Source organism: Anomaloglossus baeobatrachus, chromosome 3, assembly GCF_048569485.1.
Source record: "Anomaloglossus baeobatrachus isolate aAnoBae1 chromosome 3, aAnoBae1.hap1, whole genome shotgun sequence".
Taxonomy (NCBI): Eukaryota; Metazoa; Chordata; class Amphibia; order Anura; family Aromobatidae; genus Anomaloglossus; species Anomaloglossus baeobatrachus.
This window is the reverse complement of record NC_134355.1, coordinates 377,857,768-377,881,977: the sequence shown is the minus strand read 5'-3', so window position 1 is coordinate 377,881,977 and position 24,210 is coordinate 377,857,768. Positions and strand designations below refer to the sequence as shown.

The window sequence follows — 24,210 nt, the reverse complement described above, 5'->3', positions numbered from 1 at the left end:
ACACGCCATAGGTGCTACGGTTTTTCGCCTCAGGCTGCTTTCACACATCCGTTTTTTTCCGTGCGGCACAATCCAATAAAAAACGGAAAGAACGGATCCGGCATGTGTTGCCGCCGGATCCGTTCTTTCGCCCATAGACTTGTATTAACGCCGGATTGTGCCACATGGCCTTGCGTTGCATCCGGCTTTTGCTGGATCCGGCGTAAATAGCTGAACCGGCAGCTGGATGGAACGCTGCTTGCAGCGTTTTTTTCTCTGGTGAAAAACCATGTGGCGCTGGATTCGGCGCTGTGCAGCGTGGGTTAGAATGAAAGCCTATGGGCGCTGGATCCGTCATCATCTGGCATATGACGCAATCCAACAACGGATCCGTTTTTTTAAACTGCGCATGCTCAGTAGCACAACGGATCCGTCAAAAAACGGAAGGAATGCATGGAAAAAAAAAACGTATGCAACTGATTTGTTGCAATTAGTTTTTTTGCCGGATTGTGCCGGATGGCAAAAAACGGATGTGTGAAAGCAGCTTCAGCTTTCCATCCGGCTGCCGGACAAGCAAATGTTGCCGTATCTGGCAAAAGCCGGATGGAACCCAAGGCCATCCGGCACAATTCAGCGCTAAAAGAAGTCTATGGGGGAAAAAAAGGACGCCGCATCCGTTTTTTCAGGTTTTTGCCGGATTGTGCCTGATGGCAAAAAACTGATGTGTGACAGCAGCCTCAGGCGATAGGAAAAACCCAGGTCAGAAAACTAGTGTGAACCTTCCCTTACGGGTGTTCAGCCTGCGGATATTAAAGATTGAGAGTCCTCAGTGGTTGATACCGTTTAATGGCTAGCTGAAAAGGTGCTCATTAGCCATTAAAAGTTATAAATCACTGAGGAGCAGTGGCGTAACTACCGCAGTCGCAGCGGTCGCGATCGCGACCGGGCCCGGGAGGTTAGGGGCCCGGCAGCCGCCAGGCAGATCAGCAGCCAGCTCCTGTCAGTGTGAGAGGAGCTGCGCTGATCTGTCACAGACCTCGCGGCTGCTATTTGACCCGCTGCCGCCGCCGACACCGGGCCCCCCTGCCTGATGTCAGCGGCAGCACCGGGGCCCCCTACCTGGTGTCAGCAGCTGCGGCGTCTCCCCCATCACCGCGCACAGTAATGATGAAGCATAGCGCGGCCGGTGCCGCGCTATGCATCACCATTCTCCCCCTGTGCGATGACGTCACTCCCGAGCGACTGCTGTGCTGAGTGCACAGAGTGCAGGACAGGAGGACGCCGACTGCAGCACCAGGAGAACGAGCAGCGGGGAGGACAGTAGCGGTGGAAGGAAGAGAGAATGTGAGTACTTGGTTTTTTTTTAATATAAGTGAGTAAACGGTGGCCAGAGGCTTGGGAAGGCAGTTCTGGGGAAGCTTCATTATTGTACATGGAAGCCTGGAGAGGCTGCTTTATACATGGAGGTGTGAGGAGGCTGCATTATATGTGGAGGTCTGGGGTAGCTGCATTATTATACATGGAGGCCTGGAGAGGCTGCTTTATACATGGAGGTCTGAGGAGGCTGCATTATATATATGGAGGCCTGGAGAGGCTGCTTTATACATGGAGGCCTGTAGAGGTTGCTTTGTACATGGAGGTCTGGGGAGGCTGCATTATATATGGAGGTCTGGGGTGGCTGCATTATTATACATGGAGGCCTGGAGATACTGCATTATACATGGAGGCCTGGAGATACTGCATTATACATGGAGGTCTGGGGTGGCTGCATTATTATACATGGAGGCCTGGAGATACTGCATTATACATGGAGGCCTGGAGATACTGCATTATACATGGAGGCCTGAGGAGGCTGCATTATATGTGGAGGTCTGGGGTAGCTGCATTATTATACATGGAGGCCTGGAGAGGCTGCTTTATACATGGAGGTCTGAGGAGGCTGCATTATATATATGGAGGCCTGGGGAGGCTGCTTTATACATGGAGGCCTGGAGAGGCTGCTTTATACATGGAGGTCTGAGGAGGCTGCATTATATATATGGAGGCCTGGAGAGGCTGCTTTATACATGGAGGCCTGTAGAGGTTGCTTTATACATGGAGGTCTGGGGAGGCTGCATTATATATGGAGGTCTGGGGTGGCTGCATTATTATACATGGAGGCCTGGAGATACTGCATTATACATGGAGGCCTGGAGATACTGCATTATACATGGAGGCCTGAGGAGGCTGGGTGTATTGTTATACATGGAGGCCTGGAGAGGCTGGCTGCTATATTATACATGGAGGCCTGAGGAGGCTGGGTGCATTGTTATACATGGAGGTGGTCTGGAGAGACTGGGTGCTATATTATACATGGAGGCCTGAGGAGGCTGGCTGCATTATTATACATGGAGGCCTGGAGAGGCTGGCTGCATTATTATATATGGAGGTCTGGGAGGGCTGCATAATACAAAATGAAGGACACCTTATACATGGAATATAGGGGTGCCTTATGCATGGAGGAGTATGGGGCTGCATAATGCAATATGAAGTTTTATGGGGTTGCGTTATAATACATATAGGACTATGGGGGCTACATTATAATATATGGAGGACTATGGAGGCTACCTTATACATGGACTATGGGGGTGCATTATAAAACATTGGGGACTATGTGGTGCAGTGTAATATATGGAGAACTATGGGGTGAATTATAATATATGGAGAACTATGAGAAATTCATTATAATAATTGGAGGGCTACTTTATACAAGGAGGACGATAGGGCTGCATTATAATATATGGAGGCCTATGTGGTGCAGTATAATACATGGAGAACTATGGGGTGAAATATAATACATAGAGAACTATGAGAAATTCAAGATAATAATTGAAGGGCTACTTTATACATGGAGGATTATGGGGGTGCATTATAATATATGGAGGACTATGTGGTGCAGTATTATATATTGAGTACTATGGGGTGAATTATAATGCATGGAGAACTATGGGAAATGCATTATAATACATGGAGGGCTATGGAAGTGTATTCTAATATATGAAGGGTTATGTGGGACCCTTTATACTATTTGGAAGGCTATGTGGGGGCCATTATTGTATTTGGAGAACTATATACAAGGGGGGACAAAGATACAGGCAGGGGATGGGAACGTTTTGTGCTGAGGGAAAAAGGCTCTTTCTCTCAGCACCCAGCTTTCCCATGCTCTGCTGTACATCTCTCAGCACCCAGCTTTCCCATGCTCTGCTATACATCTCTCAGCACCCAGCTTTCCCATGCTCTGCTATACATCTCTCAGCATCCAGCTTTCCCATGCTCTGCTATACATCTCTCAGCACCCAGCTTTCCCATGCTCTGCTATACATCTCTCAGCACCCAGCTTTCCCATGCTCTGCTATACATCTCTCAGCACCCAGCTTTCCCATGCTCTGCTATACATCTCTCAGCACCCAGCTTTCCCATGTTCTGATATACATCTCTCAGCACCCAGCTTTCCCATGCTCTGCTATACATCTCTCAGCACCCAGCTTTCCCATGCTCTGCTATACATCTCTCAGCACCCAGCTTTCCCATGCTCTGCTATACATCTCTCAGCACCCAGCTTTCCCATGCTCTGCTATACATCTCTCAGCACCCAGCTTTCCCATGCTCTGCTATACATCTCTCAGCACCCAGCTTTCCCATGCTCTGCTATACATCTCTCAGCACCCAGCTTTCCCATGCTCTGCTATACATCTCTCAGCACCCAGCTTTCCCATGCTCTGCTATACATCTCTCAGCACCCAGCTTTCCCATGCTCTGCTATACATGTCTCAGCACCCAGCTTTCCCATGCTCTGCTATACGTCATGTCTCAGCACCCAGCTTTCCCATGCTCTGATATGGGAAAGCTGGGTGCTGAGGGAAAGATGTATAGCAGAGCATGGGGAAGCTGGGTGCCGAGGACAAGATGGATATCAGAACATAGGAAAGCTGGGTGCTGATAGAGGGATTTCAGATCATGGGAAATCTGGGTGCTGTGGGTAAGAGCGAAGTGTCAGCGTCATTATCCTGTACCCTAAATGTCGATGTACGTGGAGGGGGGGCCCAGGTCTGAACTTTGCACCGGGGCCCATCAAACTCTAGTTACGCCCCTGCTCAGTGAGGAGTCTCAGTTATTTCTTTTTCTAGCTAGCACGGTACAAAGACAGTGTCCGCCTGCTGAGGTATTGTAGCTCACCACGCTAATCCGACAGTTGTCACAATGCCATGTAATGTACTGGGTGTCCAGCAGGTGGCGCTATATACCCGCGGACCGAAGGCGATAATGATATCACGGGCCGTGCTTCGCCACTTTTTATGGCTGGCGCTCGGCTTTGCGACCATTTTCGGATCCGCGCCTATGCACTATTGAGGCAATGTTCGGTAACGTAGCGATGTGCGCCCGTATTACTGCCCAGCGCCCTCTGGCCGGCTCCTCCTCCCCGGTCTGGGCGGTGCAGTGGGAGGTAGCTGAGCGGAGTGGCGGCCGGGCATTAGGGACACGCACCCCGGTGTTCTCAGTGTGTACCAGTGTGAGCTGGAGGTATCCCGGGAGGAGACCCGTCTGCTGGGAAGATGGTGACCCGAGTGTACACGGCCTCCTCCTCCTGCTCCACCACGGTGAGTGCGCCAATGGAGTTCCCCTGCACTTAATGCTGCTTGTTCCCTAGTTATTTTATGAAGTCAGTGTTGTGGGTCCAATGAATTGGAGAACATCGTGGCTATCGGCATCCTCTGTGTGGGGGATGGGTCCAGCCTGGCCACACACCTGATTCCAGGGCTCACAGATGGGGCTTTCAGACTTCACTTGGCACTGCCACTCCTCCATCCGTGTCATCCACTATTACCAGTCTGTTATGTGGGTACACTGGGTGTGCCCCTCGGATTTCAGGCAAGGGGCAGCTGAAGTTTAGTGCATGTGTATGATTGTGTGCCCCTCCTGTAGGTATACACCTGGTGTATAGCAGGTTAGACCAGTCCTGCAGGCTCCCATATACTTCAGGGTGAGACATTTTTGACATTTTTGTTTATAGAGCCATAATTGTGAAGGAAGCCATATACTCAGTTTATAACTATCCCTATCGCTATTTTTTTTCTCTTGCGCAAAATACAGTCCAAGTGTTTTGTTTTTGTGTGTGTGTGTGTGTGTGTGTGTGTGTGTGTGGGGATCGGGGTGCGGCTTTTGCTTTGAGGGGGGGTTTTGGTCGGTGAGGGGGGGTTTTGGTCGGAGTGCAGCTACTGCCGTGAGGGACGGTTGTGGTCGGCGTGCGGCTTTTGCCGTGAAGGGGGGGGGTTGTGGTCGCCGTGCGGCTTTTGCCGTGAAGGGGGGGGGGGGGGTTGTGGTCGGCGTGCGGCTTTTGCCGTGAAGGTGAAGGGGGGGGGGGGTTGTGGTCGGCGTGCGGCTTTTGCCGTGAAGGGGGGGGGGGGGTTGTGGTCGGCGTGCGGCTTTTGCCGTGAAGGGGGGGGGGGTTGTGGTCGGCGTGCGGCTTTTGCCGTGAAGGGGGGGGGGGGTTTGTGGTCGGCGTGCGGCTTTTGCCGTGAAGGGGGGGGGGGGTTTGTGGTCGGCGTGCGGCTTTTGCCGTGAAGGGGGGGGGGGGGGTTTGTGGTTGGCGTGCGGCTTTTGCCGTGAAGGGGGGGGGGTTTGTGGTTGGCGTGCGGCTTTTGCCGTGAAGGGGGGGGGGGGTTGTGGTCGGCGTGCGGCTTTTGCCGTGAAGGGGGGGGGGGGGTTGTGGTCGGCGTGCGGCTTTTGCCGTGAAGGGGGGGGGGTTGTCGTCGGCGTGCGGCTTTTGCCGTGAAGGGGGGGGGGGTTGTCGTCGGCGTGCGGCTTTTGCCGTGAAGGGGGGGGTTGTGGTCGGCGTGCGGCTTTTGCCGTGAGGGGGGGGGGGGGTTGTCGTCGGCGTGCGGCTTTTGCCGTGAAGGGGGGGGTTGTGGTCGGCGTGCGGCTTTTGCCGTGAAGGGGGGGGGGGTTGTGGTCGGCGTGCGGCTTTTGCCGTGAAGGGGGGGGGGGGGGGGTGTGTGGTCGGCGTGCGGCTTTTGCCGTGAAGGGGGGGGGGGTTGTGGTCGGCGTGCGGCTTTTGCCGTGAAGGGGGGGGGGGGGCTTGTGGTCGGCGTGCGGCTTTTGCCGTGAAGGGGGGGGTTGTGGTCGGCGTGCGGCTTTTGCGGTGAAGGGGGGGGGGGGGGTTGTGGTCAGTTTTTCTCAGATGAAGAAAAAAGTAAAATGAAGGGTTTTTCAACCTTCTCACAGCAAACAGTCTGACATCGGAGTGCTGTCCAGTGTTTATTTTTACAGACCCATATACTGTACTTGCAATGGGATTTTCATTTGCGGAACAGATTAAGGTCGGACATGTCTCTGTGACTTTGTGCAGGCCACGCCAAAGACGTGAGAACAGGCCCACAGACTAATGAGCCCCTAGGTCTAAGATGACACTAACCTAAAAAGAAATTGGCTGAATTTCATTCAGAATATATGGCCAAGTTTTCTTGTTTTGTCATCCATATATTTATATTGCAACTATGTATATACCGTACTTCAATACTAAATGAAATGTGATAATTACAATGTTTCTACAAAAATCAGATGCTATATGGATGGGATTCAATTTTTTTTCCTTTCATTTATGTACCCATAGACTTGAATAGGTGAGCCTCATCTGAAATACGGAAGATACTTATGCATTCTGATTTTTTTTTTTTTAATTTTCTTTGACATGGACATGAAATCTATGTAAATGGTCATCTGAGCAGCCCAATTGAATAACATGGGTCCGAGTGCTGTGTGTGAGATCAGTTTCTCCACAGACAGCACATGGACTGAAAATATGGTTGTGTGAATGTAGCTCCAGGACTTAGCAAAATGATCATTTTCTATTTTTTTTCCCCTCCCCACGGAAAATGGCTTATGTGAACTGTGCTATAGTCATTGTCCTTGTGCAGTTTATTGTGCACACTGAACCTGTAAAAAGTCAGTGGCACAACTCACATGAGTGTTTTACCAGCATAGAAAACAGCACAAGTTGCACCTACAGCTAAGAGTTGGATAGAGATCTTCATAATAGGACACATGGACTGCGGTCACATCAACTCCTAACCATGTGACCTGTCCATATCTCGATACAGTCCTGTGAATAAGCCTTTATTTTATTTGACACCCCCCCCCCCCACTCCCTATGTCTATTATTATATACATGAGTAGTGTGCATTGAGTAACTGTACTAGAAGTAATCCTGCCGTAAAGAATTGCCTATATCAGGCACTCCTTGATTTTTCATAGTTCCACAATAGCTCAGCTTGTGACTATTGTGTTTTCTGTGTACAGTACCTGGTGCAAATATTTACTGCAATGTTTTCTCATCACTATATCACTACTGGTGGGACAGCTTAGAACAAACAGCTGGTGAAATAAATAACCAATTTTCTAACTAAATATATTTCTAAAGATGCTATTGAATTTCAATTCATCACTAGATTTCAATAATCCATCCAATTTACACAGGGAAAGAAATATCATAGAATTCCATAGGTTTAGTGATGTTTAACAGTGAGAAATGCCAACAGGGAAAAAGTATTGAACACATGAGGAAGGAGGTGCAAAAAGCCATGGAAAGTCATGACACCAGCTGAAATCTATCAGTAATTAGAAGGCAATCTTACCACTTAAGGTGGTGTCACACACAGCGACGGCGACAACGACGTCACTGCTACGTCACCATTTTCCGTTACGTGGCAGCGACGTCCCGTCGCTGTGTGTGACATCCAGCAACGAGCTAGCCCCTGCTGTGAGGTTGCTGAATGTCCTGCTTTATTTTTTGCTCCTCGCTCTCCCGCTGTGAAGCACACATCGTTGTGTGTGTGTGACAGCGAGAGAGCGACGAACTGAAGTGAGCAGGGAGCAGGAGCCGGCGTCTGGCAGCCTGCGGTAAGCTGTAACCAAGGTAAACATTGGGTAACCAAGAAGCCCTTTCCTTGGTTACACGATATTTATATTAGTTACTAGCACCGCCGCTCTCACGCTGCCAGTGCTGCCGGCTCCCTGCACTCCTAGCCAGAGTACACATCGGGTTAATTACCCGATGTGTACTCCAGCTATGTGAGCAGGGAGCCGGCACTGGCAGCGAGAAAGCACACCGCTGGCTCCCTGCACACGTAGCCGGAGTACACATTGGGTAATTAACCCGATGTGTACCCTGGCTAGGAGAGTAGGGAGCCAGCGCTAAGCGTGTGCGCTGGTAACCAAGGTAAATATCGGGTAATGGTTACCCGATATTTACCTTAGTTACCAGTGCAGCATGGCTTCCACAGCGACGCGTGTCGTTATGATCGCTGCTGCGTCTGCTGTGTTTGACAGCTAAGCAGAGATCATAACAGCGACGTACAAGGTCGCTGTTGCGTCACAGAAAATGGTGACGTAACAGCGATGTCGCTATGTGTGAACCCAGCTTAAGTTAAGTATAATACCAGTTGGTTCAACTGATGGTCAATACAAAGGTCTCATTACAAGGTACCACACAATAAACATCTCATGATGGGTAAAACTAGTAAGCTGTCTCAAGATCTTTGCAACCTTATTGTTGCGAAACATACTGATGGCAATGGTTACAGAAGAATTTGTAAACTACTGAAGGATCCAGTAAGCACTGTTGGCGCCATAATCTGAAAGTGGAAAAAACATAATTTCACCATTAACTGGCCATGACCAGGTACTCTCTTCCAGATTTCAGACAGAGGAGTGAACATAATTATCAGAAGAGCCAATAACCACCTGTGGCGAGGAATAGAAAAATCTGGAATCAAAAAGTACAATTATTTAAAAGAAAACAATGAGTAGTGCACTCAACCTCCATGGCCTGTATGTATGCTCAATATGCATGACTCCATTGCTTAGCAAAAAGCATGTTAAAGTGCATTTTTAAAATGTACTCAACAACATTTAGACACGCCTTTGAAATACGGTGAGATTATAGCCTGGTCAGATGAGAATAAAAATTAACCTTTTTGGATGCCACCATGTTTGGAGCCCAAAAAGCACTGCAAATCTCTCCAAAAACACCATACTAACAGTTAAGTTTGGAGGTAGTATCATGGTGTGGGGCTGTTTTTCAGCATACGATACTGGTAAACTTCATATAATTGCAGGAAGAATGAATGGATAAATGTACCAAGAGATTCTTTATAAAAATCTACTGCTATCTACCAGGATGATGAAGATGAAACGAGGATGGACATTTCAGCAAGACAATAATCCTAAACACAAGCAAGAAAACTCTGAATTAGTTTCAGAGAAAGAAAATAAAGCTGCTAGAATGGACCAGATTTGACCTGAATTCAATGGAAAATTTATGGAAGGAACTAAAGCTGAGTTCATAGGAGCACAGGAGGGCTTCAGGATTGAAAGTGGAAGGGCCAAAATCACATCTGAGCAATACATGTGACTAGAGTTGGTCGAGTGCCTAACTATTTGTTATACTCCTAACGAGTACTGTCTAATACTTGTGTATTCGTTCCGAATAGTGTCTGCAATGCAGCTCAATGGGGAAAAACTCTCAATGTAACGAGTAACCCGAATTCCGCACTATTCATGCGAGTAGCTAATAGTGCTGAATTCGGGTTACTCGTTACATTGCGAGTTTTTCCCATTGACTTGCATTGCACAGGTTATTCGGAATGAATACGCAAGTATTAGACAGTATTCTAGTTAGTATCGAGTATAGCGAGTACAAAGAGTTAGGTACTTGCTCAACTCTACATGTGATTAGTTTCTCCATACAGAAGGGGTCTTGAAGCTAACATCACAAAGTATTAAATAACTTTCAATACGCGTGTGCAATACCTTTTTTTTTTTTTTTTTTTTTTTTTAAACACCTGTCAGTTCTCACTATTCAGGTAGTCACACTGGTGTATGACTCGTACGAGTCCAATGCTAGAAAATCTTGCATTGCACTTGGCCCAATGCCAGTAAATGAGACAGCTCAGATCTGCAACTTATTTAATTTTTTTTTTTTTTTACTCATCCCTAATCGGACTCAGGAAAAAATTGCAGCATGCATACAAGTCTATAGCTGAGTGTAAAACATCGGACTGCACGAAATAGGGCTGCTTCTCACTTGCGAGTTTCTCGCAGTAGAGCAATGCGAGAAAATCTCGCATTGGAATCGGACACATGTTAGTGAATGATTCAGCTCTCATCTGCGATTTTTTTCTCAGTCCAAATCGGACTGAGAAAAAAATCGCAGCATGCTGCTTTTTTGCGAGTTTCTACTGCGAGTTTCTCCAATGCAAGTCTATGGGAGCGTGTAAAAAATCGGATGTCACGGGACGGCATTCACACCATCCTAGTGACATCCGATTTTCTAAATACATTTCTCGCATGTTTCCTAAAACACTGGAAACGAGCGATGTCTCCCAATGTCTGTCAATCACTATTCTCTGTCAGTCGTTCTCTCTCTGTCGGTCCGTCACTATCTCTGTCCCTCTCTCACAGTCTGTCGGTCAGTTTCCCCCCCTCTCTCATACTTACCATTCCCCAATCTCCGGCGCGGCGCTGCACGGCTGTCACACTGCTGCAGCGGCTTTTCCTCTTTTGAAAAAGCCGGCCGCTCATTAAACAATCTCGTATTCCCTGCTTTCCCCGCCCACAGGCGCCTATGATTGGTTGCAGTGAGACACGCCCCCACGCTGAGTGACAGGTGTCACACTGCACCCAATCACAGCAGCCGGTGGGCGGGTCTATACTGTGCAGTGAAATAAATAAATAAATAATTAAAAAAAATGGCGTGCGGTCCCCCCCAATTTTAATACCAGCCAGATAAAGCCATACGGCTGAAGGCTGGTATTCTCAGGATGGGGAGCTCCACGTTATGGGGAGCCCCCCAGCCTAACAATATCAGCCAACAGCCGCCCAGAATTGCCGCATACATTATATGCGACAGTTCTGGGACTGTACCCGGCTCTTCCCGATTTGCCCTGGTGCGTTGGCAAATCGGGGTATTAAGGAGTTAATGGCAGCCCATAGCTGCAACTAATTCCTAGATTAATCATGTCAGGCGTCTGAGACACCCTCCATGATTAATCTGTAAGTTACAGTAAATAAACACACACACACACACATGAAAAAATCCTTTATTAGAAATAAAAAAACACAAACACATTCCCTCATTACCAATTTTAATAAGCCCCAAAAAGCCCTCCATATCCGGCGTACTCCACGGACCTCCAGCGTCGCTTCCAGCATGAAGGTGACAGGAGCTGCAGAAGACACCGCCGCTCCGGTCACCTCCAAGCAGCAACTGAGGTGAGTAGCGCGATCTGCTGAGGTGTCACTGAGGTTAATCGCTGTCACCACTGTATCCAGTGACAGCGGGTAACCTCAGTGACAGCTCAGCTGATCGCGCTACTCACCTCAGTTGCTGCTTGTAGGTGACCGGAGCGGCGGTGTCTTCTGCAGCTCCTGTCACCTTCATGCTGGAAGCGACGCTGGAGGTCCGTGGAGTACGCCCGACATGGAGGGCTTTTTGGGGCTTATTAAATTGGTAATGAGGGAATGTGTTTGTGTTTTTTTTATTTCTAATAAAGGATTTTTTCATGTGTGTGTGTATTTACTGTAACTTACAGATTAATCATGGAGGGTGTCTCATAGACGCCTGACATGATTAATCTAGGATTTAGTGGCAGCTATGGGCTGCCATTAACTCCTTATTACCCCGATTTGCCAACGCACCAGGGCAAATCGGGAAGAGCCGGGTACAGTCCCAAAACTGTCGCATATAATGTATGCGGCAATTCTGGGCGGCTGTTGGCTGATATTGTTAGGCTGGGGGGCTCCCCATAACGTGGAGCTCCCCATCCTGAGAATACCAGCCTTCAGCCGTATGGCTTTATCTGGCTGGTATTAAAATTGGGGGGGACCGCACGCCATTTTTTTTAATGATTTATTTCACTGCACAGTATAGACCCGGCTGCTGTGATTGGGTGCAGTGTGACACCTGTCACTCAGCGTGGGGGCGTGTCTCACTGCAACCAATCATAGGCGCCTGTGGGCGGGGAAAGCAGGGAATACGAGATTGTTTAATGGGCGGCCGGCTTTTTCAAAATGGTAAAAGCCGCCGGAGCAGTGTGAATGCCGTGCAGCGCGGCGCCGGGGATCGGTGAGTATGAGAGAGGGCTGCTAACTTCAGTCACTCAGGGGATTAGCGGTCACCGGTGAGTCCTTCACTGGTGACCGCTAATCAGGACGCGGCACAGACAGAGCCGCAGCATGACAATGAAATCGGGTTAAGTTCACCCGAGTTCATTCTGACAGTGCGGCTCTGTCTGTGTCTGCTGTCATCTGCCGTTGAGCTCTGCTACATGGCTGTCTGTGTCTGCTGTCAGCGGCCATGTAGCAGCGCTGAATGGTAGATGACATAGTAAAAAATACGCATTACACACGCATTACACACGCATTACACACGCTAGTAAAATCTCAGAAATAGCATCGCACTTGCGTTGCACTCGCACCTAACGTGAACTAAAATCAGCCGAGTTTTTTTCAGCCCAGTCGGACCGATTTTACTCGCATAGATGTGTTTCCACCCATACACAGAGTCACTGGAGAAGATGGAGATAATCTGTCAGTCTTCTCTGCACCTGTGATCCAATCACAGTAATGACACTCAGATCACACTCGCAGCAGAGCCAGAGCTGACGGTCATGAGCATATCCCTTCCGATGCTCTTGCATCTGATGTTTGTGACCTCAGCCTTACACATTTATTGATTTCTGTGGTATAATTTATTTGCCTGTGTGGACTGGATGGGTTGTCACTGACATCTGGTGAGAAATTAATTTCAGTAGCACCTATAGAAATTATATTTATGTAAAAAAAAATGTCGACGTGTTCAATATTTGTTTCACCTGCTATATTGGCCAATATTAGCAAGTTACTACATAGAAAAGCGTGTCCGATCAGAAAGCTAATGACCCACTGAAAGACTTTTATGGGCTGCTGTGAAGGGCGGAATATCTCTATAATTTGCTTTATTTCCCATGAATATACTGTAGTTTTGACTCCTTTTTTGGTGAGATTTTCGACCATAAGCCTAATGGTAAACGCCACGTGGACCTGTGGAGCTTTTCTGGGGTCTATTCTCACAAGTTGATGAGTGCGGTATATGAAAAATACCAGAGTTTGCGGCTGGATGGACTATGTGAACTATTCAAGGGCTATATGTAAAGAAAGGGAAACACATTTTCAAGGTATTTTCCCCATTAGTCCAACTGTAGTTTAAGAGCAGAAAATAGTACGGAAGCCATCCAGAGGGTTCTCACTTGCCTATACGCACTCATCAACTTTACAGGCTCGATTGGGAAAGTTAACATCAGCACCATATTCCAGATAAATTAGCTGGATTTACAATTCTGGTGTGGCCGATTTACTTTTAAAGCTATAATTTCAGTCAAATTCATAAGTATATAAAAGCAAAAGAACAACTGTTTGACAAACATGGGGAAAAAAAAAATCTCACCTGCTATATGGAAGCAGAAGGCCCCCCTGCTGTTTATTCCGTGAGATGGGGACAGCTTAGGGCGATTACGTGTGCTTCTAGCTGCCATTATGTTTCTTCCTCCCTGGTGCCCACAGGAATAGTCTTCAGCATCAATCTCTGTCTCTGCTACTATGAAAAATGACAGAGGCTGCAGATATTACTAGTTTCTGCATTCTTTCGTTTCTGTGAAGGCTGGATCTATGAGCATATGGAAGTTTAAGCTTTTTTTGGGGTGATAAATTAGTATTGCATATGAATAAAGTAAATCTAGTAATGTATAGTCATATTATGGGCACCAGTCTCGCTTTCCACTAGCCTACAGATCTACTCATTGGTCAATAATTTGTTTGAGTATAAGCGATAACTAGGAAAGGAAGAGGTTCAAATCTTTCCATTATATTTATTCCTTGTTAAGTCTCACCCTGCTTTTGTTTTCTGACCAAAATACTGCTGTGTAAGTGTATGGCCTTAAGGCCCCTTTACACACTGCAACATTGCTAGCGATATCGCTGTAACATCACCGGTTTTGTGACGTAATAGCGACCTTCCCAGTGACATTGCAGTGTGTGATACGCATCAGCAACCTGGACCCCGCTGTGAGGTCGCTGATCGCTACACATCTCAAAGGAACAATTTTTGGTCCTTTGTTTCCCGCTGCGCAGCAAGCATCGTTGTGTTTGACACCGTTACGACTTCGTTTGCGACTTCTCTTTCAAATAGCTGCTTTGATACGTCCCCAATGACCAGCTAGGTCGTTGGTCAGGTTTGCCTGTTTGACAGCTCACCAGAGACTTTCCAGCGATCCCGGCCAGGTCGGGATCGCTGGTGGGATCACTAGAAAGTCTGTGTTTAAAGGGGCCTTTAGACACTGTTCACATTATGTTCCTTGTATTTGCCGAGAACTTATGCCTGAACCCCCACAAAATGGGATTCAGATATATGCACTAATGGGGCATTGACAGCAATGATGGAGATGGAGTCAGTGAGCTCTGTTGTATATTATTTTCGGCTGTATATTCCTAGTTGACTTGGGCAGCAAGACATTGGTCTCCAAAAGGTGCATAACGGCCAAAAATTATGTTAAACAATGAAGAAACCACTCAAGCAAAACGCCCAAAAAGTCACCCTGGGAGTCTTAGGCTAAATGCACACGCTGCAGTTTTAACTGCAACCAAAACTGCACCTTGTCACAGAGAGCCTGGAAATGTAAAAAAAACGCTTGTTGTGATGATGCGTTTTTGCCGTGTTTTTTGTTAATGCGTTTTTAAAGGAAAAACAAAATATAATAGGACAATTGATAGCTATAAAAGAATAGATAGAAATAAATAACAGAATAGCTTAATAGAGGGATAGCTAGCTCGGCCATCTGTTTTTTTGTTTTTTTTTGGTAAAAAAAAAAAAGGAAACGTGGGAGTACCCCCCCCCCCCCCCAATTTTTCATATCCAGCACAGGAACAGCAGCAGCAGCAGGGTGCAACACTCAGCTGTCTGCTGTTCCTTGGCTGGTTATGAAAAATAGAAGGGATCCCACACTTTTTTTTAAAAAACAATTTTCCCCCATTTTTCTAAAATCAGCCAAGGTACAGAAGACAACTAGGGGCTGATATTATTAGGATTGGAAGGGCCATCGTTATTTGGCCTTTTCGGAGCCTAACTATAGCAGCCCACAGCCACCACCAATTCTGATGATGAACCTGGGTCTTCCCGTTGCCTTGGTGCAGTGCCAATCGGGGTAATAACAGCCCACAGCTGCTACTAAGCCCTAGATGATTGATTGACCTGTATCTGAGACACTCCCAAACACCCAACAAATCCTTTATTTGAAATAAGACAAAAAAGCACCGTTTCACCAGTTTATTAACACCTTCCAAACACACCTCCAGGTCCAACGTAATCCACACGAGGTTCCACGACCCTTCCAGCACTGCAACATCTGACAATCACAACAAGTGCCATAGAACATGTCTGGCCGCTGTGAGGTTCAGGCAGCAACTGAAGTGAGCCGCGTGATCAGCGGTGCCGTCACTCAGGTGATTTGCTGTCACAGCTGGAGTCCTCCACTCGTGACCGCTAATCAGGCCGCGACTGAATTTAGCCACAGGTGGAGGACTCACCTGAGTGACGTCCCCACTGATCGCGCAGCTCACTTCAGTCACTGCGTGAACCTCACACCGGGCAGTCATGTTCTATGGCTCTCGCTGTGATTGTCAGATGTAGCAGTGCTGAAAGAGTCGTGGGACCTCATGTGGATTACGTTGGACCTGGAGGGATGTTTGGACGGTTAATAAAGTGGTGAAAGAGGGTGCTTTTTTTTCTTTTTATTTCAAAGGATTTTTTGGGTCCTTGTTAATTTACTTTCACTTAGGCTGCTTTCACACATCCGGTTTTTGCTGAGCGGCACAATACGGCGCTTTGCAGAAAAAACGCAACCTTTGGGGTTTTTTTGGGGTTTTTTTTTTCCGCCGGTTGGGTTTTTTCCGCATAGACTTGCATTAGCGCCATATTGTGCCGCATGGCCTTGCGTTGCGTCCGGTTTTTGACGTATGCGGCAAATTTAGCCCATGCGGTGGCCGGATGGAACGTTGCCTGGCACATTATTTTTGTGCGTCGAAGAAAACGCATCGTTCTGGATCCGGCGCAATTTAAAATGCAAGCCTATGGACGCTGGATGCGTTTTTTTGCACTGCGCATGCTCAGTATCAAGCTGCAACTGTCAAAAAACGGACGGGCTACATGGAAAAACGTATGCAACGGATCCGGTTTTTTTTTCCGCCGCATCCGTTGCATAGGTTTTTGAGCCGGATTGAGCCGCACTGCAAAAACCGGATGTGTAAAAAGCAGCCTTACAGATTAGTGATGGCAGGCATCTGAGACACCCTCATTGGGCTGCCATTAACTTTAACTTTTTTTTTTTTTTTTTATTACCCTGATTGCCACCGCACCAGGGCAATCGGGAACAGTAGGGTAAAGTGCTGGGACTGTTGCATCTAATGGATGCGGCAATTCCGGGTGGCTGCAGGCTGATATTTTTAGGCTGGGGGGCGACCTAATAATTATAGGCCTCCCCAGTCTGAGAATACCAGCCCCCAGCTGTGGGGCTTTATCTTGGCTGCATATCAAAATTAGGGGAACCACACACAGTTTATTTTAAATTTAATTATTTTACTGTACAATATATATACTCGCCCACTGACATCTGTGATTGCAGTCAGACAACTGTCACTCAGCTTGGGGGTGTGTCTGACTGCAACCAACCAGATGCCGGTGGCCGAGGGAAGCAGTGAATATGTATGAGCCTAATGAGCAGCCCGAAAGAAGAATGAAAGGCCGTGGGAGCAACGTGACAGCTGCGCCGGTGATCGGTGAGTATGAAGCACTTTGTGCCGGATTCTGGTTCCCATAGATTATATGGTGACTGGCATCCAGCATTTTTTTGTCAGACGTTTGTGAAAAAAACCCTGCAGACAAAACTGCAGCGTGCGCACAGCTAATCTGAATTCTCATAGACTTTACTGCAAAGTCAAAAGTCAGAACTTTCTGACAACAAAACTGCCTGAAAAAAAGCGACGACAAAGCAACAAAAACTGCAGCGTGCACATGTAGCCTAACAGGTGTCTTTTTGAGCCTTCCAATTAACTTGTGGCCTAAAATATAAGGCACCTTCAGAGCAGAAAACGCCTGAAGAATTGCCTGCTCACTTCTTTTAATCGCTTGGTGTTTTAAGAAACTTGAAACAGTTAAAGGGAACTGGTCACTAGATTTGTCCCCTATAAACTGCAGCCACCACCAGTAAGCCCTTATATACAGCATTCTAGAATACTGTATATAAATGCCCAGGCTGCTCTTTATAACATAAAAAAACAGCTTTTAATATACTCCCCTGCAGTGCGGTCAGATCCTGTCTGATGGGGGTCGCTGGTCTCTGTCTCTCGCTTCCTATTTTCCTTCCTTCACCACCCTGCTTGGTGTGGATGACGCTTCCTATGTCATCCACTCTGAGTCTGCCTTTGCGCTCCTGCACATGCACACTTCTCTCTGCCTTGCTGCGGGCAGAGCAAAGTATTATAGGTGCCGGAAAAGTTCATAGCCCACAAACAATACTTTGATCTGCACTCAGCAGGGCAGATAGGAGTGCGCAGGATTGAAATGGCAGACTGTATGTGGATGACGTAGGATGCGTCATCCACACGAAGCAAGAAGATAGGAGCCAATAGACAGACTAGCGACGCCCATCGGACCCCCGCAGGTGAGTATAATAAAAGCTGGTTTTTTTACATTGTATAAATTGGCCTGGGCACTTATATACAGTATTCTAGAATACTGTATATAAGGGCTGACTGATGGTGGCCAAAACTTATAGGGAGGCAAATCTGGCGACAGGCTCCCTTATAAGGGAATGTCTTCATGCTGAAGTTTTGGTGCAGAAATTTTCTCCACCTTGTGACACAAAAAAACGCACCAAAAATGCATGCGCGTCATAGACTAATACAACTCCTCCCAAAAATACAAGCCCTTGATCAGCTACGCTGTCGACAATATAAAACCTTTATGGCTCCCAGAATGCAAAAGTGAAAAAAAGATGTTTGGTCATTCAAGCCAAATTAGGACTGGTCCTTAGAGAGTTAGTAAGTTAATGTGATTTTCTAATTTGCTGGTATAAAAAAAAAAGTGCCAATCCTGTAGATGTTTGACTCATGACACCATAGAGATGGCAATAAAGCCTTATTGTAAGTAATGGACGGTTTTGTTTTTCCAAATAAAATAATGTATTGAACGCAGATTAAAACCTGATACAACAAGTGTGAACATGATATCTGGGAATAATACCACTTTCTGTGGAATGTCTTGCAGATGACAGTGGTGTAATGTATTTGCTTTGTGTAGCTGTGCCCTATGTGGGAGTGTATGGCGAACTGTTTATCGTTCATGTGTAAAGCCTGCTTTACACCTTTCAATTTCACATGCGATGTGACCCGCCCCCATCGTATGTGCGACACGTTCAATTTTTTGACCGTGCTGCACAATCGATTAAAAGCTGTCACACGTACTTACCCGTCCATACGATCTCGCTGTGGGCGGCGAACGTCCACTTCCTGGAGTGGGAGGGACGTTCGGTGTCACAGCGACGTCACGCAGCAGCCGGCCAATAGAAGCGGAGATGAGCGGGACGTAAACATCCCGCCCACCTCCTTCCTTACGCATTGTCGGCGGGAGCCGCGGACAGAGGTAAGCTGTCGTTCAATGTTCCCAGGGTGTCACACACTGCGAAGTGTGCTGCCTCGGCAACATTGCACAACCGCTCGTTCAATTTTTGAGGAATGAACGACGTATATGCGATGAACGGATTTTCGTTCAATCGCAATTGCACGGAGGTTATACATGCTACAATCATACTTGCTATGCCGGATGTGCGTCACTTACGACGTGACCCCGCCGACACATTGTAAGATTTATTGTAGCGTGTAAAGCGCCCTTTAGTCATAAGGAGGAAATCAGAGGCATCAGAGTTCTCATTTGCACGCACGACCTCGCTGAATTAGGCTTGCCATTCAGCAGTTTAATAGTTTTGCATTAGTTATGTTGTCCTAATGTATCTCATCACATAGTCGGCTTATTTGTTTTACTTACTTGTTTTAAAAAGGCCCAGTTCATATTTTGCTTTTTAATAAAAGTTTTAATTCAGAGGTTTTTATGGCACACTGGGAAAGATTTATTAATAATTTACTATCTTCAATGTACACAGCCTTAAACTGGATGAGACAGATGGAAATGGCATTAACTAGTCATATGAAAATGTTTGGGCGCCCCTATTAATGTTAACCATTTTTCTTTAGAACAATTAGGGTTTTTGCAACAGCTTTTTCAGTTTCATATATCTAATAACTGATGGACTGAGTAATATTTCTGGATTGAAATGAGGTTTATTGTACTAACAGAAAATGTGCAATCTGCATTTAAACTAAATTTGACAGGTGCATAAGTATGGGCACCCTTTATCAATTTCTTGTTTTGAACGCTCTTAACTACTTTTTACTGACTTACTGAAGCACTAAATTGGTTTTCTAACCTCATTGAGCTTTGAACTTCATAGGCAGGTGTATCCAATCATGAGAAAAGGTATTTAAGGTGGCCACTTGCAAGTTGTTCTCCTATTTGAATCTCCTATGAAGAGTGGCATCATGGGCTCCTCAAAACAACTCTCAAATGATCTGAAAACAAAGATTATTCAACATAGTTGTTCAGGGGAAGGATACAAGAAGTTGTCTGTTTAAACTGTCAGTTTCCACTGTGAGGAACATGGTAAGGAAATAGAAGAACACAGGTACAGTTCTTGTTACGCCCAGAAGTGGCAGGCCAAGAAAAATATAAGAAAGGCAGAGAAGAAGAATGGTGAGAACAGTCAAGGACAATCCACAGACCACCTCCAAAGACCTGCAGCTTCATCTTGCTGCAGATGGTGTCACTGTGCATCGGTCAACAATACAGCGCACGTTGCACAAGGAGAAGCTGTATGGGAGAGTGATGCGAAAGAGGCAGTTTCTGCAAGTACGCCACAAGCAGAGTCACCTGAGGTATGCAAAAGCAAATTTGGACAAGCCAGTTACATTTTGGAAGAGCCTGTGGACTGATGAAACAAAAGTTGAGTTGTTTGGTCATACAAAAAGGCTTTATGCATGGAGGCAAAAAAACACGGCATTCCAAGAAAAGCACTTGCTACCCGCAGTAAAACTTGGTGGAGGTTCCATCATGCTTTGAGGCTCTGTGGCCACTGCCGGCACTAGGAATCTTGTTAAAGTTTAAGGCCGCATGGATTCAACTCAGTATCAGCAGATTCTTGACAATAATGTGCAAGAATCAGTGACGAAGTTGAAGTTACGCAGGGGATGGATATTTCAGCAAGACAATGATCCAAAGCACCGCTCCAAATCTACTCAGGCATTCATGCAGAGGAATAATTACAATGTTCTGGAATGGCCATCCCAGACCTGAATATCATTGAACATCTGTGGGATGATTTGAAGCGGGCTGTCCATGCTCGGCGACCATCAAACATAACTGAACTGGAATTGTTTTGTAAACAGGAATGGTCAAATATACCTTCATCCAGGATCCAGGAACTCATTAAAAGCTACAGGAAGCGACTATAGGCTGTTATTTTTGCAAAAGGAGGATCTACAGAATATTAATGTCACTTTTATGTTGAGGTGCCCATACTTATGCACCTGTCAAATTTAGTTTAAATGCAGATTGCACATTTTCTGTTAGTACAATAAACCTTATTTCAATCCAGACATATTACTCAGTCCATCATTTATTAGATATAGGAAACTGAAATAACTGTTGCAAAAACCCAAATTGTTATAAAGAAAAAAGGTTAACATTAATAGGGGTGCCCAAACGTTTTCATATGACTGTATATAACAGTATCACATGCTGGATGAGAAAAATTTAAAGTCTGAGAGTTCAGTGGTTGATGCCTTTTTAATGGCAAACTGAAAAAATGTTAAATAGCTTTCAGAATTTCTCAGGTCTCTTCATCAGGCAGAGTATAAGACAAAATCTGAAGAGTCACATATTTATTTATACACAACAGAACACAGGAATATTATTATTCAGGAAACAAAGTCAATACCAGATCCCTGTGTCTTGTGTATAAATGTGACTCTTCAGCCTGATGAAAAGACCTGAGAAGTCCTGAAAACTGCTATTTATAATCATCTTTTCAGTTATCCATTAAAAGGTATCAATCACTGAGAACTTGTATAACAAAAGGGGGAGGGTGTGCTCACACTGAGTTACATACAATAAGTTAGTAAATCAAGACTGTATCCGTGCACCACACTATTTATACTAGTGAGAGTGGGAAGAAAGTGCATATTGGCACTGTATAATATACAGTCCTCAACATGAATAAATATAACCTAAATCATTTTTTGCGTATTAAGCATAAAACATTATTAAAAACACTTTAAAAAAAATCAAATGTGTAAAATTTGTGTGCAAAATACCCACACTTGGATCTCCAAATATGAACACCGTCCCGTCATACAATATTTAGGCTAAACAGCCATGACCTATGAAAAAAAACAAGGATAAGTGGAAAAACGTCCGCGCTGCTATGCCAATAAAGAGTTAATTCCAAATAAGAGCAATGCAGGGTGGTTTATGCTACGCTTTTCGGAGATAACCCCTCTCCATCAGGAAATCCACCAAAAATCCCCTGCAGCACTGCCTGATGGTCCAGTGCCTGCCTCCATGCACAAATTTTATTAGTGTCCAAGTGGCCCGTAAGCCTGAAGCTGTCCAGGCCCCGCTTTCCACTTTTTGAGTGAAGGAGCTATGCTCTCAGGAGCTCACGCTTGGGATTTCAGTGGGCTGCTTTGGTTGGAAAGCCCTATCCCCCTCGTTGCGATAGTGCCCCCGATCTCTGAGCTTCGTGGGGACCATCCATAAAGGCCCTATCCTCCGCAGGTTAATTGCCGGGTTGCTTGAAGCTTCTCCCCGACCTAGGGTCCAGTACCCCGCCGTGCTTTCAGTCCCGGACCGGCTATTGTACTCTAGCTGCTGACTGTCCTCAAAGACTAGTCCAGGCATCGAGTCCCAATATCCCACGACCGGGTTTCCGACTCCTCCGGGTCCAGACCACCGTCTGCGACCCAATCTTCTCCTCCTCGGGAGCCACACGCTCCCTCCTAGCTCCTCACTGCTCGAGGGCTACTCTAGACTGACTTGTCATCTCCCACCTCCCTGCCTGACCCCTAGGTGGGTGGTCTTATTCCAGCTTAGCAGCCCACTGGTGTGCCTGACAGGGTATGGTGTGAGGTGTGATTGGGATTTTTGGATGCTGATGGAGACAGTACTGCAAGTTGGGAACCCAGAACCAAGAGGGGTTGAGTTCTGCACTAAGAATAAAGAGCGTGCAGTCCCCTGTGACGCCCTGACTAGTCCAGGGGCGTCACAAATGCATGTCTCCTCAAAATGGAAAACTCTTCATTGCTTACATAAAAATATTATAGAATCAAAGTGGTGAAAGATCTGCAGTATACATTACAGAAGATACAAGGATACACCAAGGCTGCTGCATATACAACACATAAGATACACTGAGCTTGCTCTATATACTTAACACAGAAGACCCTGAGGTTTTGCTGTGCATAATACATCACATAGGCATAGGATATACTGAGACTTTGCTGTGCATAATACATCACATAGGCATAGGATGCACTGAGACTCTGCTGTGCATAATACATCACATAGGAGATACTGAGACTCTGCTGTGCATAATACATCACATAGGAGATACTGAGACTTTGCTGTGCATAATACATCACATAGGAGATACTGAGACTCTGCTGTGCATAATACATCACATAGGAGATACTGAGACTTTGCTGTGCATAATACATCACATAGGCATAGGATGCACTGAGACTCTGCTGTGCATAATACATCACATAGGAGATACTGAGACTTTGCTGTGCATAATACATCACATAGGCATAGGATGCACTGAGACTCTGCTGTGCATAATACATCACATAGGATATACTGAGACTTTGCTGTGCATAATACATCACATAGGCATAGGATGCACTGAGACTCTGCTGTGCATAATACATCACATAGGAGATACTGAGACTCTGCTGTGCATAATACATCACATAGGAGATACTGAGACTCTGCTGTGCATAATACATCACATAGGAGATACTGAGACTCTGCTGTGCATAATACATCACATAGGAGATACTGAGACTTTGCTGTGCATAATACATCACATAGGAGATACTGAGACTCTGCTGTGCATAATACATCACATAGGAGATACTGAGACTTTGCTGTGCATAATACATCACATAGGCATAGGATGCACTGAGACTCTGCTGTGCATAATACATCACATAGGATATACTGAGACTTTGCTGTGCATAATACATCACATAGGCATAGGATGCACTGAGACTCTGCTGTGCATAATACATCACATAGGAGATACTGAGACTTTGCTGTGCATAATACATCACATAGGCATAGGATGCACTGAGACTCTGCTGTGCATAATACATCACATAGGAGATACTGAGACTCTGCTGTGCATAATACATCACATAGGAGATACTGAGACTCTGCTGTGCATAATACATCACATAGGAGACACTGAGACTCTGCTGTGCAAAATACATCACATAGGAGACACTGAGGCTCTGCTGTGCATACATCACAAAGGAGACACTGAGGCCCTAAGTCAAAGTCTCCCAGACCTTGGAGATTGAAGACAGAAATTAGAGGCTCTGCCTACAGAAGCTGGCTCAGATATTATTATTAATAATATTATTTCATTTAAATGTGAGGGGTGTACTCACTTCTGTGATATACTGTATATATTGGCAAATATTCTTTTTTTTTTTTCTTTCCTGTCAAATTTGTAGCATGAATCTCACATGACTTCAGTAGTTGCATATAATGTGCAGAAGACTGGAATGGATGGCCATGAAGTGCGTGAACACTCTGATCCACAAAATTGGAACCCTCTATATGAAGCTTAAGTTGGAAAACAAATCGGGTTCAATATCTGGGTGTTAGACTGCTAATAAGTGTTTGCTTAAGGCCTCATTCACAGCAGCATTTTTGAACAGTATTTTATCAGTACCCCTAATTAGCAGCTTTCTGTGTACAATGTATATTGA

The 24,210-nt window shown here is 46.0% G+C and overlaps 1 protein-coding gene across 1 annotated transcript in view; it reads left to right on the top strand.

Moving 5' to 3' along the window:
* Nucleotides 1-4,375: 4,375 nt before the first annotated feature.
* Nucleotides 4,376-24,210, top strand: part of SH3BGRL2 (SH3 domain binding glutamate rich protein like 2) — a 32,692-nt gene continuing 12,857 nt past the window's right edge. The window contains exon 1 of the mRNA XM_075340174.1: nucleotides 4,376-4,616. Within this exon, the coding sequence (XP_075196289.1) occupies nucleotides 4,572-4,616 (45 nt within the window). The 5' untranslated portion in view covers nucleotides 4,376-4,571. The remainder of the gene's footprint in view (nucleotides 4,617-24,210) is intronic.